The 19,403-nt window shown below is 43.2% G+C and overlaps 1 protein-coding gene across 1 annotated transcript in view; it reads right to left on the bottom strand.

Moving 5' to 3' along the window:
- Positions 1-1,750: 1,750 nt before the first annotated feature.
- MYO16 (myosin XVI) overlaps positions 1,751-19,403 on the bottom strand; it is a 587,020-nt gene continuing 569,367 nt past the window's right edge. Inside the window, exon 35 of the mRNA XM_032881053.1 lies at positions 1,751-2,050. Within this exon, the coding sequence (XP_032736944.1) occupies positions 1,823-2,050 (228 nt within the window). The 3' untranslated portion in view covers positions 1,751-1,822. The remainder of the gene's footprint in view (positions 2,051-19,403) is intronic.

Below are 19,403 nucleotides of genomic sequence, written 5' to 3' on the forward strand. Positions count from 1 at the left end.
TTCCATTGCTGGCGGCTGAGGTGCGCAAGTCAGGCGTCGGGGAGAGGGCGGAGAGTGGCAGTGTGTGGCGTGAAGCGGGAGGTGACCCAGAAGGCCTCCCTGTTAGACGGCATCAGTAATGTTGTCGTTGACCTTGTATTCACTGTGCCTTTCCATTTTCTCTATTTTCATGCTTTAACAGTCCTCCCCACCTCCTACATATAATAAACATCGCCAACCACTCCAGAGCCCACACTCCAGCACTCCCTTCATGGGTGGGTCCCTCTTCAGCCAGTGACCCTGCCTCCATCCCTCGGCCCAGGGCCAAGTACCAGACAACCAGGGACAGCCTCCCCCCTGGAGCCCCTGAAATTATTCAAACTCGCCATTCTAGGTCTGCAAACCCTGCCTCCCCCCATCCTTCCCAAGCACATGGCAATCTAGGCTTGGGCCCCTGGGTTCCTTGGGTTGCCTGGGTTCCCTGGGTTCCCTGGCCTGTCGCCCTCTGGCTGACCCAGGCCTTCTTCCCTGGCACCTTAATAAAGTACCTTTTTAAGGGAAATCGTCTGTGGACCTGGCAGCCTCTTATTTCTAAACGACAAACATATTCTCAATGCTGACATTTGCCTGCATGGCCCTTACACCTGAATATTCATAAAACCTTTATTTTAAAATAGATCCTTAGTGCCCGAAGCCTGCAGGGGGCTGCGAGCGCAGAGGAAGGCAGGCTGCGGGGACAGGATGGCTTTACTGCCCCTGCTCTTCGGCCAGGGACACAGCAACAACCCCAAATAAACACCACCGCCGAAGACTGTAGCTGCACCTTTTATTGGGCCGGTGGTACGAACACGGCGTTCCAAGCAGCGAGAACCGCGTTCGGCGGGCGCCGCTGAAGGCATCCCGACCGCCGCAGAAGCACACGGAGAGACGGGCGGTTGTTACGGGAGGGCTGACGACTGGAGCAGGGGAGCCAGCGGCGCAGCTCCGAGGGGACGGCCACCCTGGGAGGCGGCGTCACAGCCCGGTGCAGCGGGTCCCCACGAGCTCCTTCGGACTGGGCAGACCTCCGGGGTGACCCTGTCACGCGGCCAGCTGCGACCCGGGAGCCCCCCGTGCTCCACTGAGCTTCCCGCGGCCGAGGGTGACGCGGGGACAGGAGATGCCCGGCAGGAGCTGGCTGTGCGCGTCCGCAGAGTCGCGGCCCCGGGGGGACGGGCCTCCCCAGGCGGCCCCGCGGAACCCCGGGACCCAGTCCGCGTGCGCACAGGCTTGACACGGGCTAAAGCAATGAGACAGTCGCGAGGGGGTTAGGTCCTTCAGGTTTAAAAAAGGTGCGGGAGGAGAGAAAATTGTAGACACGAGTTTTCACACTTGTGTTTGAAGGGAGCACCAACTGCGGAAAGTTAGAAAACGGGTCAGAAACCGGTCCATCACCATCAGGTTCGTAATGGCCAAAAACACAACGGACGAAAACACCAGGCGTCCGTCGCGGAGGGTGTGCTGGGCCCGAGCGGCTGGGGGACCAGGAGCATCGGGGACCCCGACCCCAGAGCCGGAGCGCGACCCTCGACGGCTCCGCCTGGTCCCGCTGGCGCTGTCCGGCGCTTGTTCAGCGCCTGTCCCCCGTGGGGTTGCGGGCCGAGAAGCGGAGCGCGTGCCCCGCACGGGTGAGAAGCAACACGCACTTGCGCACACGCACACGCACACGCACACACACAGACACACGGGCGCACACGCACACGCGCCGAGTCCCGCGGCCTCCGTCCGGGGTCCGGGCCATTCCGTGTAGACGCGTGCCGGAGGCGCCGGCCGGGATGCGGCGGGCACTTGAGCGCGCGGCCGCTCACAGCCCGGAGTCCCACAGCTCGGAGGGCAGCCGGCCGCAGGACGCGCCCTCGGGCTTCTTCACCCGCGTGGGCTTCTTGCAGGGAGGAGGGGGAGGCGCCCTGGGCTCCGGGGGATGCAGGAGGCGCTGCCAGTCTTCCCGCCCCTCGCACAGCTTCCGCCTCCAGTCCAGGAGCTCCTGCAGGGCCGCGCTTTCGTTCTCGGAGAGCCGCAGCTGCTGGATGACCTGGGGCGGGGGGGAGAGGGGAGACTTGGAGCAGCAGGTGCTGTGAACGCGAGAGGGGCCATCCCGGGGCTGCTCTCTGCTCTCACTGGCTTCTAAGCCTCCAGGCGCTGCTGCCTCGGGAAACCGCCCCCACCCCGGGGCTGGAAACGGCCAACAGAACAGAGCAGGGAGGACAGAACACTGGCTGAGGAGAGAAACATCCAGGGGATTCCAGGAGCGGGCCCTTCGCCCTCTACGATACACCTTCTTAGGACATCCCATTCCTCCCCCTCATTTATCACAACTGAGAGGCGGTGTGTCATAGAGCTTTTTGGGTTTCTCGAGGTTCCCCCGATTCTAGGGCGCCCCCATCTAGGCAGTACTAGTCCACATCTGTTCAGGGAGCATGACTCTACTCCGGACTAGGAGGCATCAGCCCAGAGATGGGGCTGCTCGGGAGAGCCCACCCACGGTCAGTGTTAACAGGAAACTGCGCCGACACAGACCCGGTCTCCAGGAGCAAAGTGAGGCCAAGGACAGCCCACCCTGCAGCAGGGAACGAGTTATAGGGCCTTGAAAACACTTGCAACCTCACCGGGGCCTCAGCACACGCTCTAGGTTGCAGCGGCAAATCAGAGCCGTGATCTGAACCAGCAGCCCTTGCTCGCTGTCCTTGGGCGCAGACAGACAAAACTTGAGGGACCTTTGCAGGACAGCATCACGATGTGATTGCATGGGCTTCTTCCTGTCGCTTTCCTAGGACACCTTTTCTCTGGGCATCCTCAAGTGAGTGTGCAGACATCACAGCGGGAATGCCGGGGAGAATTCAGAAGAAACTAGACGTCCCAGCCCACTTCCAAAGGCCCTCCTGCTTTGTTGTCATGCCGCTCCCAGCCTCCCCAGCAAAACGGAGGAGAGTGAATGAAAGCGGGCTAGAGCTAAAGACCAGGGTCCCTTTGCCACGCTCCCTTTCTCCTCTCCCTCCCTGGGATTGAGTGCAATCCGTGTGCCTCCTTCGCGATCATGTTTTAGCGCCTCTACTGCCTCGTGTACACCTGGCGGTTGCTATCAGCTGCCATCTCGTTCGCTCTATGGATACCGAGCTCTTGTGTATCCATACTCCTTGGCCCACGTTCAGCACATAGAGCAATCTGCGGAAAATACTCTCACGGGATTTATTCTTATGAGAGAGTATATAATTGATGGAAGAATATTTTTACCATCTGAACTCATTTCCCCCCCGACTTCCTTGAGGTATCGTTTTTGTTAAGTAACCTAACTTTACGCTGATCTAATTAGAAACAAAACAGGAAAACTTCCCACCTGCATAGGGTTTTTAAGGTCATGTCAGGTTACTGCTCCCATTGTAAAGATGAAAAAAAAAAAAAGAGACAAATTACCAAAATCATATATTTAGAGCATCAGATAGCTCTGGCAAACTGAGAACCAGAGAAACTGGAATTCTGAATCTTTCTGAACAGATAATGACCAGCTGTTTTCTTTTTTTTCCCCTCTCCTGGGACATTTGCCAATTCTGAGCTCTTCTGTAGGTCTAGAGAGCCCTTTCTAGAGGACAGAGAAACTGTACAATATGTTGCAGTTGTAAGAGACGAGAGACACAGATTGGGAATTTGCAGACCCTCAGATGATGACCATTTCCCCCAAGAGATATTTGTTAAGTTCTGCAGCTGTATGCGTGAGTGGTGCCTTAGGTCAAAAGCTTAACAAAAACCAGAGTGAAATCCCCTGGGGTGTTTGAGGTGCTTCAGAAGAGGGTGGGGTGGGGGGAGAGAGTAGCTTCAAGCGCCTGACTAGTCTCATCTTCCAGACTTGCAGATTTTTGCACAGCCTGGAGAGGGGGGCAGGACCTCTGAAATGCACAGCTGGAGTGCATCTGGGCTCTTCCAGAGCTAAGGAATCAAAAAACCCACAGGCCAAAGCTCAGGCGGTGCTGCCGGCGGGTGAGAGGCAGAGCAGAGGCTGCTTCTGCGCCGCGGCTCCATCCGGGATTGGACTGAGGCCTCCCGCCCTTCTTCTGCCCCCTAATGTGATGGTGGCATCTCTCCCTAGTAGTGCCCGGCCTCGACAGCATCTCCAGTTTGTTGACCCATGACGCTTACTGCATGATCAGAGGTGACATGCGGAGAGATAAGGAAATTCACTAAAAATCAGAGCGTGAAACAGATTCACAGATGATCCTGACTTGGGGCTCGTCGATAGAGACTTTAAAATACCTGTGATGATGACACGCTTAGGAGAGAGGAAATGGTGGACAAACTGAAGACATGGAACAGACACACATAAAAGGAATTCCAGAGGGAAGAGATACGCAAAGAATGTGACAGGGCAGTCCTCAAAGAGATAAGTTTCCCAAACTTGCAAAGGGCATCAATCCACACACCCAAGAGTCTCAGTGAAGCCACACAAAAGGCAAACACACACAGGCCCCCGCCTGCAGTGAGAAAGCACAAGGTAGATCCTCTTAAAACAAAGACAAAGGAAAAAGCTTTAAAATCTATAGGAAAGAGACGCATTCCCTTCAGAGGAACAACAATGAGCTAAGCAGAAGACAGAAAATAATGAGTTAAAGTACTGGAAGAAACTAATTCAGCCTATAACTCTACTCTCAATAAAAATAACCCTCAAAAGGTAAAATAGAGATACTTTCAGACAATAAAAAGGGGAAAATTTGCCATCAGAAGTCTCTCATTTTTTTTAAGGTGAAGGAAAATGATCCCAGGTGGAAAAAATTGAAACTTAAGAGAGAATCAAGTTTTTTAATTTCTTAATTCTTAATTAAGTTTCTTAATTCATGGACACCAGAATTAAATCCAAGGGTAAATAGATGTTAGCTCTTGGGATATCTTACGGACCATAAATTATCTGTAGAACCGAATGCACAGCAATGACGACCTGCGAAAGCCGGGGGGGTTGCGGGGCGTTTAGAGGTGGTAGGCTTCTAGCAGCACTAGGAAAATGGTCAAAGTTACAAAAGTCCCTTAAGAGGCAGTAAGTAGAAAATGCACGCTTTCTTCTCTAGTCGAACTATAGAACACGCAGGGAGAGAACATGTAATTACACGTGAAATTACATACAGAAAATGTGAAATAATAAATATTCCATTAATCTAAAAGAGAACAAGGAGGATACAGAAGTCATAGGAAAATGGAGGCAGGTCCAACAAGACAGAGTAAAGCATAAGAACCGGACCAGCAGAATGCACATCTCCGTCCAGCAGCTGGCCTTGCTTTTCCATGGCCAGATGCACGGACTGTGTTTCTGTTCATGCCGGGGCACCAGAGAGCCACACAGCTCTGTCCCCACGCCACGCAGAGAGCACATCCATTCTGGGTCTCTTCTCAATCCCAGACTCTTTTCCGCAGCCCTTCATAATGACCAAAACCGTGCACGAGGTGGGACCCTCCGCCAAGCCCTTCCTAACACTTCCAGATCGAGCCACTCTGCGGCGGCTGATCTGACGGTGGCTGGAGGGGAGGCTTTTGATGGAAAATGTCCCAAATCCCCTGAGTTACTGCTTCAATGTTTGGGGAAAAAAAAAATGCTCTCTACCCTTTCCAAGCTTCTCAGTGCTTACTAAAAATATCTGAATTCCCAAGTACACTGTAAAAGGTGAGACTTATATACCCAATCCACTAGAAAGCATTTTCTTAATGAGGCTATTGATGTCTTGAATAATGTAGTAAGTAAAGAAGAACCCCATCTTCCAATCAACAACCAGGCGCTTTCCATGCTTCCTTGATAAGCAGAAACGTGACTGATGTTTGCAATAATCAACAAATGCTCAGAATAAACCCTTCATTGAGAGATCCCATAGAACTTTATTGTCTATTACGGAGATTAATAGGTGTTGAGTAAAATCTGATAGGTACCTAAGGGTAGTTGCCAGAATGGTCTAAATGAGATGGTAACATACTAACATTATTGATTTTCCTTTAAAGAAAGAAAAACAAAGAATTTTCACAGGTTATTCCTTAAATGGGAGTTAAAATTCTGTGTAAGGATACATCATAGGTCACTACTTGCAACATAAAGAAGTTCAGAGGGGATTTTAAAATTATGATCCGTGAGACGGTGATTAGAAGATCAGAAGACAAGAACGGTGTGCCCCGAACGATGTTTAATCTGCTCTATTTAGATTTATTGAATTTATTAGATCGTGAGGCCCAAAAATCACATCTGTCAAAAGCTGTAAAAGGGCTTTAATATTTTAGAATTGCAAACAATGGCGACTATGGATATTATTTAAACAATGGTCAAGTAATATACAAGCACTACAAAGTGTTCACAATGTTACCCAGCGCTCTGCAAACATCACAATCACTGTTTCTGCATTCTGTAAGTTTCGTGTCCTGTCGGTAATAACAGAAACCCTCACAGCTTCCTCTACCACTATTTCATGCTTCATGATAAATTACGTATGATCATTAAGAAGGTAAGAATGACTTTGAAACAAAAATTTTGGTTTGGGAAGTAAACTCGTGACTACTGACAACACACGTCTGGTCGCCAGAGGGGAGGTGGGTGGGGGATGGGAGAAATAGGGGACGGGGACTTAACAGGATGAAAAAAAAATTTTTTTAAAGTAAGTTTTGGTATTGAAAGGAAGCCATTTCTTTTCAGAAAGAGAGGAAGTGATGCTGGGGATCAAGGGTATAGCTGGAAATGAGCGCCTTCGTACCCCCTCATCCCCCCCCCCCCACCATTTATCCTTATTTCTTCATTGGCTACAGGTGTCCTACTGGGATCTTGTAACTTGAAGCTTGTTTACCTTGCTTCAAAGATCTATCTCCACCCCGTGTCCCTGCAGACAGCTTGCCACTTACTCCTTTTCTTTTTGGGCGTGTTTTATATTACAGTGTTTGGACACAAAATCATCATCTTTCAGAACCAAAAAGCAAGTGTTAACAACTAGAGATGTAAAAATTGCCCCCTACCTATGATCCCTTGGCTGTCCACGCTGTCCCATCCTTGTGCTCCGTGAACGTGACAAATATCTTGCCTGTAAAGGAACTCTGAAGCATGCAAAACACACAACTGTCTTCACTTGGTGCACACAGCATAGCGACGGGGAAGACGTCTTTTAAAAATCTCCCCTCCCCCGATCTACATGGGAAACGGGGCTTATAGAGGAGGGTCTGGAGAAACTCCGCAGAGGAGGTATGCTCTGAATGTTGAAAAAGGAGGCTGCCACCATTGGAAAAGGGGAAGGAAGAGGTGAGAAGAAGCGTTTCATAGGACTCGATGTAGACAAGCCAAGAGGGACACGGGACTTCATCCTCTCCCAAAGCATCACTGGCCCACGAGCGCCCCAGGGCTAGCTCGAGGAGATGCAGTGTGGTCTAAAACCCAGTCCCTGGCAACTGGGGTGTGGGCCAGAATCCTGCATTTGCCAACAAGCCCGTCAGCTTCCTCATCTGTGGGGTGGGCTCGCAGTAACAGTCCACCTCAACAAAACACGGGATGGTTTACAGGAGTAACATGTGCGGGCCACTTAAAAGTGCACCTTAAAGAAGCAGCCAGTGCCCTATAAATGCGGGGTCTTACGGTTTTGTCATTGTTTGCTCTTGGACTTGAGAAAAACCCCAAACATTGCTGAATTATGATTATCCTGATGATTTGAACAGATAACATTACATGAGAACACTTCTCACAATTTGGGGCCCTATATAACATAACATAGTCTCTTCCTTATCAACAAGGAGCTCTCACATATTGAGCAACCCATTGGATTTATTCTATACACATAAATATATATATACACACATAAATATATATTTATATATTATTAAATATATATTTAATAAAATAATATATATTATTTTATTAATCATAAAATAAAATACATTTGTATGTCATTAAATATAAATATATTATTTTACATTATATATTATAATAATATAACAATATATTATTTTATATTATATATAAATTTATATGTATATATAAATTTAAAACTAAAGAAAGTTATACAGGAAGAAAGGAAAGGTCCAGAGTTTCTCTGAATTTCAGGAGTAAGAAAAACAGATTTTAGTGAATAAATTAAACAACTGTTTAATATTTTTGGGGTCCTCCCATTCTTGGATAATTTAGTATTTAGTGCATTTTTCTTTACAAAATAGTTTTTCAAAAGCACTATAATCATTAAGCTAGTGCTCAGCAAGACTTTATTCTCTGACTTTGTATTTTATTTACAAGCAGGACGACACAGGGAATATTACTGATATCGCTGCAGATGAATGAGGAAACAGTTGATGGGTTTAATATGCAAATGAGGCATCCTCCTCTGAGAAAGAGCTAAGTGAGACCACAGCCTCGGTGAGGTGGGCAGTTGCCCCGCAGTTCAAGCCCAGAGAAGTGGTAGAAGCTTGAGGTCATCAAGGGCTCAGGGTGGTAGACATGGACCCACGTTCATGGAATCTGAGTCCGGACCACCTTCACTTTGTCATCAGTCATTTCATTTCAGCTGAACAAAATCATACCTAGCACGAATGTTGTAAACTTCAATTTTTTGCATCTGTAGGTTTTTGTTGTGTTGAATTTGTAAGTTTGCTTTGGTTTTACAGCTGTAATGAGAGGTGAAAGGCTACAAAGCTCTTATATAACAATGTGTATCTTACTATTATAATAAATTAACTTAAGAAATGTTCGGGGTTAAGGGGAATCTTGCTTCTATTTAAAAAAGGTCATATAGGGGTGCCTGGGTTGCTCAGTCAGTTAAGCGTCTGCCTTCTGCTAATTCATGATTCCAGGACCCTGGGGACGACCCCCATGTTGGGGCTCCCTGCTTTGCGGGGAGCCTGCTTCTCTCTCACCCTCTGCTCTCTCACTCAACTAAATAAATAATATCTTTAAAATAAAATTTAAAAGAGGTTACATAAGATACGTTAAGTAGGAAAATGTGGATCCATGTGGGTAGAAGTCTCTGGAGGTAGAATGCATTTCTTGCTCAGACCAGAGGTGTCCTTTCAAGTCCAAAGTGAGTAAATTAGTCTCTACCCAGCACCGGGTGCCCAGGGCACTTAGAGAGCTGAAACAGAGGTTGTGTACAAATGCCCAGCGACATGCTTGGGAGAAGGGAGAAAGTTTATCACAGTCGTCAGTGAGAAAGAACTGGCTGAAAATTTAAGCAAACAGGCATTGATTTGGGCCGCTGGAATTGCAGCTCGGGAGAAGGATTCAGGCAGAAACCTGACTCCCATGCTCTGAGGAGACAGGACAGAGTCATAAAGGTGAAGGTCACGAGGGCCGTTCTCAGGTCCTCCATTTATAACAGGGATTAAGATTGGCTTAACTGGGGTTGGTTGGGTTCATATACACGTTAGGGTTATAGAAACTTTTGAAAGCTGGTTTCTCTTGAAGTGAAGAAAGCAAACGACCTGCCCTGGTGTCCTGGTGAGGAAGGACTCAGGGGCAGGCAGAGGGCGTGCAGCAGGCAGCCAGTCCAGGCTCCTCCAGGAGGACGTGCATAAATTCCTCCTCCCTTATGGCCTCCTGATGCTATTTTAAAAAAGACTCTTTTAACTGGGTTTGCTTGCTCTGTATTGAAATCTCCTCTTACACAGCATATTAGATTTCTGTTTTCATTTTTCAAAAAATAAATTTAGGGGCCCTGGGCACCTCACCGCCATCCAGGACAGAGAAGGAAAGGGAGAGAGCTCCTTCAAGAAATGCCGGACGGACCCTGAGCACGTTCTTATACTTGAGAGGTAGTTCTCCTGTCACGGATTCAGATACGGTCCTTTCAAACACCATAAAACCCTGGGAACTCCCTCCAAATGTCTGTTGCCCTGAAATCACATCAGGTGTGGGTGGTCCCAGGCCCATTAGTTACTCTGAGTTCACACATGTCTGGATGGCTTTGAGTGGCCAGTGAGCGGGGCCCCGGAAAGACAGCGGGACCGTCACCGCAGCCTTCCGGGTGACCGACGCGTGTGATGCCTCTGACACTCAAACGAGTTTATCCCATGCAGTGGCCCGGATGTCTGTGTCCCCCCAAATTCGCATGTCGGAATCCTCACCCCCGGTGTGGTGGTGTTTGCGGTTGGGGCCTGTGGGAGATGATTAGGTCACGAGGATGGACCCCGTGAATGGGATCAGTGGTTTTAGTAAAGCTCTCGCAAAGCTGCCTCACCCTTTCCACCCGGGAGGGCGCGGAGAGACATCTGCAGCCCCGAAGGGCCCCTCCCCTGACCATGCCGGCACCCCGATCTTGGACTTGTAGCCTACAGAACCCTGAGAAAGACATTCCTGTCGTTGATAAGCCACACAGTCTGTGGCATTTCTTACAGAAGCCCAAACAGACTAAGACGTCCCATGCCCAGAATTATTATTTTTGGATGGCATGGGGGAAAAATGATACTATTGTATAACAGGTACAAACCCCAGGCTTCTAGAAAAGGGTGCAGACCATCTGTCAGCTTCAATGCCTTTGAAACCAGTATCAGTGGAGAATCTAATAATATACCTGGAAATTATTCTGTGATTTTTATTTTTAAATTTGATATTTGAAACAAGTACAAAAGCTTCAAAGCTTAGGAGCCACTTGGCGATTTGGTATGGGAGAGCAGAAAGTCACAGTCCCCTGGGAGCTGGGACAACCGGACCCCTCAAAGGAACTGACAGGTGGGAGGCCCTGCTCAGCCCCTCGAGGGCAGGCAGCGTCCCCGGAGTCACCCCACGTGTGCTGCACCGGGGGGCGGGGGAGCAGAGAGCGCCTGCTGTCGACAGCCTCCTGTCAGCTCAGACCCTCCAACCCACAGCCTCATGTCCTCCCTTCTGCTCTCAAGCAAAGATCACAGAAGGGGAAGCCACGCCATCCACACTTAATAAACAGGTGCCTCCGATCTCCCTGATTCAAGCTCCCAGCAGGTGTGAGCAGACACGTCAATGACCATGGTCCAGACATGTCCCCATGGGCTAGAGTACTCATCCCCCAACAACATCCCCTCCTCTCAGCGGGGTCTTAACAAGAAGACTTCATCGATGCAGTAATCCCGAGAAAATAGAGCCACTTACAAACACTGGCTATTACCACCTCGACAACTCACTGAGGATTTTCTTTTGTTCTTCTTTTTTTTTTTTTTTTAAGGGTTTTGTTTGAGAAAATCTTGCTGTTTTGATACTTAGAAGTTCAAGACATGAATCTTAGTGTCCCTTTCCCCACCTGGACTTGGAAAGTTATTTTGTGCCTTCTAATGTCCAGAGGTATAGGCGGATATGAAGACAAGAATCTGATAAAGGAACGTAAAAACTGAGTTCCTGAAAGTTCTACATCTCAAGGGACACTTCTCATTAGTTTGCTCACTTTCCGGGTCAAAATTCACGGAATCTCTCACAACCCAGAGGGAAACCCAATGTGATGTGAAGGCTTCATGAGGTTATTATATGTCTTCTTCTTAATTTTCAGTAGTTTTCTATGGTGTCATTAATAGAGTTCTATGAGATGAACTAATTTAAAAATGAGATATAAATTTATTTCCCGTGGATATCCATTTCTGTGAATAATATTAATACACATAAATTAATAATTTGCTGCTGATTTTTTACCCTAAGTCTTTCCTTTCTAGGATAAAAATAGACTTTGTTAAATAATTCATATGTAAAATCATGTTGCTGTTCATTTGTCACAGAGTTGATTTTTCAATTGACTAATCACCCAAAGGTGAAAAGAGGCATTTACTGACATTTACGGAAATTAAAAGAAGGAATCTTCTTGGCTGACTCAATGGTGAACATTAGTGTTTCAAATGCAAATCCCATTTCTACTTGATGCTAACAAGATGTTGGAGGAAAAAAAAAACGTTAAAAAGTGAAATTCGAAAATCATAGTTTGTAAAGCCAAAGTCTGCCTCAATAGATCCTAGAGAAGCGGCATAGAGTAACATGTGATTCAAAAAAATCTTTGATTAAAGCGTTGTATATTTTCATACTTCTAAAAAAATCTTAAGAAAATGATCTGAATGTGAAAGCAGAATTTCTGGTTTAGGCAAAGAGAGCTGATCCTTTTTAATTCGGAAATAGCTATTTATACAGAGATTCAATTAAGTTCATCTTGTTATTTTGTTTCTCTTGTTGCCATTTTGTTTCCTTCATTACCAAAGGGTTCGATAAAGGGAAAAATATCACTTCAAAGGCACTTTACAAATCCTCTTGTAAACAAGAGTAGCTACCTCTGGATACCAGGCAGTGAAGAGGGGGAGAAAGGATTTTAGCTTTTCACCTTGTCTGTACACTTTGATTTCTTAAAAAAGATAGTAACCGTTCTTAACTTTCATAAGCAATATTATATTGGAATGCATTTAATATCATTTAAAGGGACATTTATTTGCATTTTGTGGCTGATTTTAGGTTAATAGCTTTGAATAAAAATGGACTCTGATGAGTGAATGTATACTTTTTCCTATTAATGGAAAGTTATAAAGTAGAAATTTATGATTGTATTATACATCATGCAATGGAATTAATTTGTGACACTCCGGGTTATGGATTTTGTATGAGTTCTGGTCTTTTACCTCAATTCACTTAAGAAAACATGACAGTATCAGTAAAAGTGACTAGATTATAACAAAATTGATAACATATATTTAGGGTATGTTTATAATAATGACGTATTATAGTAATAGGGGTCAAATCCATAGAATATATAGAAAAACATAAATCTACTATATTGGAAATACAGAAAGTAATAGCATGATTTCTTCTAAAACAATTTTCTCGGGATTTTATAGGGGACTCAGTGCAAACAGCAGGAGGGTATTATTGAGGACAATTAATCTACTAGATTTTCTGTCTCCAAAGAAAAGATCTATTCACATTATCTGTGTGTTTGAGAATCTTCAATGCGACCCCTTTGCCTGGTCTAAGCAAGCAAGTCTACACACTTCAGGAGGTTACAGAAACTCCTGTATTTTCTGGCTACGCCGATTAGTCCAATGTCATTACCATATGTCCTCACAGTCTCTAGGTCTGTCCCACCAGACAGAGCCACACCTAGAATTCTAGAATTTGCTTTCTCTCTGCAGCATTCCCAGTTCGTATGCTCACACACAGAGTCCTCTGAGGTCTCTGAGGGCCTATTTCTAACCTTATGTTCATGATATTTTTTATATTCTTCAAGCATTTTCACACGTTACTATTCTAGTACTTTCTCCTAATCATGTGAAGTAATTAGCAGGCTTTGTAGTATTAGCCTCATTTCACAGGTGCTGAAATTCATCTTTAAAGCCCCAACTCACTTGGCTAGTAAGTGGTGTAGTCAGAACACAAATCCAAGTACACCAAGTTCAGTCAACCTCCCGGGGTACTAGTCAATGACTTGGCCTCCAAGAAGTCTTCCTTGTGCGCTGATCAGGGAACGCGTGTTCTTTCCGTGACTGTAGACTGGAAGGCCCTGTGATGCATTCTACAGGACTGCGAACCACACAGTATGACCTGCTTCCTCAAAGGGCTGCCATGCAAATTGAGCAACAAAACGTAAAAGCAGAAAGAGTTAGATGAAGAGAGACGCTTAAACGTCACAGAACCACAAGCATGTCATGAGGGAACGCAGCATTAACGGACTAACACAGTGTCTGCATAATTATTGTTGTTGGAATACAGAGGAGACACGACTCATTTCAAAGTGATATATTGGCCAAGAAATTCGTACTGATTTGGAGTAAAATGGTGCGTGGGATACAAAAAGAGGGAAGGACATTTGGGTTGAGTTCTAAAGGGAATGGTGTTCATGGTAGTAAAGTATTCCACAGCTTTGGAAGACAGAGAGGTCGCAGAGGAGCCCTTCCCCCACTCATTCAACTGGCCGGAACCTGCACTGCTGTGAAGGACACAGTTTATCTGTTAATTTATTAATGTCTCATCATGTTCTTTTTCTGGAAACAACCACAATCTGTATGTTGTGCCATTAGATATAATGAAATAAGAAAGAGAAAAAAAAAAAAACCACCTTAAGAAACTAGATGTTAATAAAATAACCTAATCCAAGGAGATTTTTAAAAAACAGCTCTAATTAGGAGAGGGACACAGTTTAGCAACTCCCTTGGCTATGGAAGTTACAGCACTGGTGAGAGCATATTCCTTGTCCTCAACCTTGACTTTTCCCTCCAAAATTTAGTTACCAGTTGCAGGCATCCAAGTGAGAACTGGGGGGAAGCAAGGCGTTCCTTTACAATCATTAATGCAGCAAGAAGTTCCTAAAAGTGTGAAAACATTTCTCAGGGTGTCCAACTCATTATAGGGGATTAATTTTGTCCTTGAGGAAAACTAAGTCTGTTGGTTTTGAGGAATTTCTGATAGACCATTTGTTAAGACTTATAAGCTTTGGTTCTATATATATAATTTCCCTTGTGCTGAAATTGTGAACAGTTAATTATGGTGAAAAGATTTATTTTATACAAAATAAAAGAAGAAGGATTTATTTTCTGACCTAGTAGACCTCAAAGATGGGATTCTTTTCTGATATATATATCAGAAAAGAATAAAAAGAATCAAATACTATTGTATTCATATTATTTATAATTATTTATAATTAATAAATTCATAATGTATCTATATATAGATATTTATATTATATATGATATTATATAAAGGTATTATATAAATTATATAATGATTATTATAATTATTAATAATTTAAATATATATTTATATATTTATATAAATATATGTAATTGTATATTTATATTATATATACAATTATATATAAATATATAATTTATAAATATATGTTATACAATTATATATATGCAATTATATATAAATATACAATTATATATACAATTATATATATTTATATATATAAATATACTATTATATATATTTATATATATAAATATACTATTATATATATTTATATATATAGATACACACCACTGATCACTACTTTGTATTACTTTGTATTACAATGCCTAATAAGTGATATTCTAATACTCTAATGATGGTATCATTAGCAGGTACGATTTTTGATATCTTAAATAATTTTTACTACAAAACGGAAGTTAAACTTAGATAACTAAGTAATAGGAACAGTGATGTTTAGCTGCACACGTACAACATTAAACTAAGAAAATGATGAGGGCTATTAGTTAGCTGTCACAATAGGCAAACCATAAACAGCACTGGCTCAGGAGGAGAGAAGTACATAGCTGGGATGAAGGATGAAACAGGTGTTTCTGGTCAGTGGCTGGCCTTCCCAGTGTGCTTTGCTCCTTCTGAGATCTTGTACCAAGCTTTTAGATGGGGAAGGACATGGAGCACTAGGCAAAAGGGGGTTTGTATGGGCCAAGCTTGGAAGTGGATCAGCTCACTATGGTTCCCGCTCCCCTGAGTTGGTGTCTATGACAGGTCTGCTCTGCACCATGAGGGAATCTGGGAAACTTGGGCAGCTCTGTGTCTAAGGAGAAATGGGTCTGATGGGCACAGTGGCAGTCACTGTGACTCTGAGGTCCATTACAGTGTGTTTGAGACATAGTCATGGCAAATCCCGCAGGTACAAATGCTGGACAACATAGGCAAAGGGAAAACAGATAGCATGAAGGGTTGGGAAGGAGAAGAGACAAGGTTTTGCCAAAGTAGGCAACACATGAGAGCAAATCTTTTTAATCAAGGGCTCTTCCCAAAAATAGATAATAAAAGTCACCTGGACGTATATAAAATTAATTTAAGTCCACTTGGGATTCAGAAATCCAGGCTTTGATATCACTGAGCTCATGACCCGTCTTCTGAATATCACAGTTCAGCTGTTCTAGAACCTATTTCTGACAGAGTCAGGAATACAAAATGACAGTTTCAAATAATAATGTAATCAGAGAGATCAGAAAAGAATCCTGTCTTCGAGGTCGACTAAGGTGAGAAAATAAACCCTTCTTCTTTTACTTTGTATAAAATAAATCTTTTCACCCTAATTAACCGCTCACAGTTTCAGCACAAGGCAAAAGTATCCATTCCTTCCAGAACTGTGCATTCACAAATGTCCCATCAGTGTCCGGCACTCCACAGCTAACTAGGCAGGGAATATGCAGCCTGGCTTCCCGGGGGCCTCGCTCCCAGTTCCCTTACCTGGAGCAAGAATAGAGCTCTGTTCATCTAGATTTTCCACTCACAGAAAAGGCAAACAATTACCTTCACTTATAGTCTGAGCAGACCAGACTTTCCACACCTGGTAAATGGTTTCGAAAAAAGACAGAATGGTACATTCATAATTCGTATTTTACATGTAGCCTCCCGCTATCATTTATAATGTAAAAACCTCCCTTTTCTAGGACTAACACTTAGAATGAATGTGAACTTCAACTTCTCTTCATCTAAACATCTAGTAATTCATGGAGTTGGTGCTCCATTGGCCACACTGGCCACCTTGCGGTGCAGGTGTACAGCTGTCTCAGGGTCTTTGCTGTTCCTCCACTGGAGCATTCTCCCTGACATCAGCATGGCTCATGCCCTGACCTCCTTCCCCTGTCTTTGCTCAATGAAGCTTCTGCTGACCCTCTTTCTTAAAGTCGCTACTCAACCCAATCTCCCTCTATACCCACTCTTGTCACTCCCAGGTCTGCTTATCCTGATTCCTTTTCTTAATGTATTTTATTTCCTTTTAGTATATTATCCACTTATTTAAAGACTTTTTATTGTTTGCTTTTCAAAGTTAGAATTTAAGTCTCATGAGGGCAAGGATGTTGGTTTTGTAGACCAAGGTGCCTAGATCTTGCCTGGCATGAGTTGGTCCACACGGAATATTTGTTGAATGAATGAATGAATGAATGAACCTCTGAAAATTCAATTCTGTGCAATTCAGTTTCTTAGAATTCAAAATATTATGCTATTAATGCTTTAAGTTGTTTTATATAATTGTATGGAGTTGTAGACATTAAAAGCATACTGTTTTATATATAAAACATGTAAAAGCCCACTTTTTTTTTTTTACAGACAATGTAAGGGATGTTCAGAGTCTCTCTTGTTGTATGTGACTTTCACATATCATGCCAACTTTAGAACATAATCACTAAATAAAATGTGACTTTAATATCCTCCAACCAGTAATGCAACTGCCTATGATTTTGTTTACCAAGTTTATTGGTACATTTTTAACATGAGATGGAGTTTAAATATTTGAATGAAATATCCTACCAATTTGCTTCTCTTAATTCATCTGAAGCCACTACCAGATGACAATTACACTGAGTTGGCAATTTATTGAGTGCTTGTGTTTGGAATGCAAAACTGATCATGATGCATTCAATGCATTCTCTGTATGCTCAAAAGTCTGCAGGGTATACATACATGCACGTAATTATAATACAGAAAAATAGGTTATATAAAAGGATATATGAATTCTAGAATTACAGAAACCAATTTATAGAGGCAAATAACTACTTTGATTAGAAGGGATGCTCAAGGAAGGCCAACAAGAAGAAAGTAACATTAAAGAAAAATCTAGAAGGTTACAGATAAATGCAGAGAACAGTCCATTTCAGGCAATGTTCTCAGCATTGGAAGGAAGTTGGAAGTATGGTCCTATGTTATAAAAGGCATGGGGCAATTGTTATTGGAGCAGAGAAATGTCAAACTATATTGTAAATTTACACTATTCTCACAAATAAAGTACAGGTAGCATGAACTCCTAAATGTAAAAAACAAAAACAAAAAACAACCACCAACAAACAAAAACCCCCAAAGCCTAAACTTTGAAATATAGAGCGATAGATCATCTTTATGACAGCAAGGTAAGAGATTTTTTTCTTTGACTTTTTGAAAAGAAAGTTTCTTTTTAGACAGTACAAAAAAGCATAACCTATAAAGATGAGGGTTAATTTGACTACATTAACATTATAAATTTCTGTGGGATAAATACATCAGCTGGGCCACAGTAAAGTTAACTCCACAGCAGCCTGTCTCTCTCAGTAATTATAACTAAACTTTGGACAAAATACACATCTATCTGAGGACCAGAAAGGTAAACAAAAACACATGAATTGTGGGGGGAATCAGAACTTGGAGAATAAAGGCAGAAGAAAAACACACTCAGATTAAGGAAAACTAGGAGCATTCTTCGATCCGCTGTGAATGACCTGCTCAAGGAAACAGTAGAAGGAAACTCAGAACTTCAGGAGTGAAGGAGAGCTGCAGAAATGGTAAGTACTGGGATAATAAAAAGGAGATTGTTCTCCCCTGAAGTTGTCTCATGCATGTATAACATTTGAAGGCAAAAGTTACAGCATTGCCTGGGAGGAGATATTCAATGTATGTGGGTGTACTGTACGGGACAACTATAAAATAGATGTAACATATGGCACAACTATAAAGAATGTAGATGTAACACATTTGCAACTGTAGATGCAATGTGTGTGGTGACTATAAAGTAAAGGTCAGTAAGGAGGTTAAAAGGAACAATATATGGTTGACTGCAAATAGATGAAAGTTAGGTGTGTATACATTACAACTGCTAATCAGCTATGAAAAAAATACATATGAAGAAACACAGTTGAACTACCAAAAGGGAAATTAAAACAGAGTCCTAAAAAATACTCAAATAATCCCAAAGAAAGCACCATTGGGAAACAGATGAACAAAAATGGTGGAGAGAAAGAGCATGAGAGAAAACAGACAGACCTAAAGCCAATCACATTAATAATTACACTAAATGTAAATGGTCAGAACACACCAACTAAAATACAAAGACCATCACACTGGATAAAAATAAACATGATTCATCCATTTTTTTTTTCTATAAAAATCATGAGTTAAACACGGAGACATAATTAGGTTAAAAGTAAAGAGACAGTTTTTCTTTGGGATGAAGAGGGAATGAAAACACTCTAAAATAAGATTGTGGTAAGAGCTGCACCACCCTGAGGACGTACTAAGGAATCCTGAATTGTATATTTTAAAGGTGTGGATTGTATGATATGTGAATTATATCTTAATAAAGTTGTCTAAAAATAATTAAAGGGATGGAAAAAACACATCAATAGAATGATGAAGTGGCTATATTAACTTCAGACAAAGTAGACCTCCGAAGAAGGAATATCATCAGAAAGAAAAGAGAAAAAAAGGCATAATGGTAAGTAAATATAGTCATCAAGAAGATGTAATAATCTTAATGGATCACACATCTAACAACAGAACTTACAAAGATGTGAGGTAAAAACTGTGAAACTGGAAGGAAGAGACACAATCTCAATTATAGCTGGAGACTTGGATGCTGTTCTTTCAGAATTCAATAAGAGAAGTGGACAGAAAATCAGCCAAGATAGAGAAGCACTCAATAACACTGTCAGGCAACCTGACCCAATAGACATTTCCAGATCACTATCCGACAATAGCAGACTACTCCTTCTTCTCAAGTGCACGTGGAAATCCC

The sequence above is a fragment of the Lontra canadensis genome, unplaced genomic scaffold (assembly GCF_010015895.1).
Source record: "Lontra canadensis isolate GAN:19392208 unplaced genomic scaffold, GSC_riverotter_1.0 scaffold73, whole genome shotgun sequence".
NCBI lineage: Eukaryota > Metazoa > Chordata > Mammalia > Carnivora > Mustelidae > Lontra > Lontra canadensis.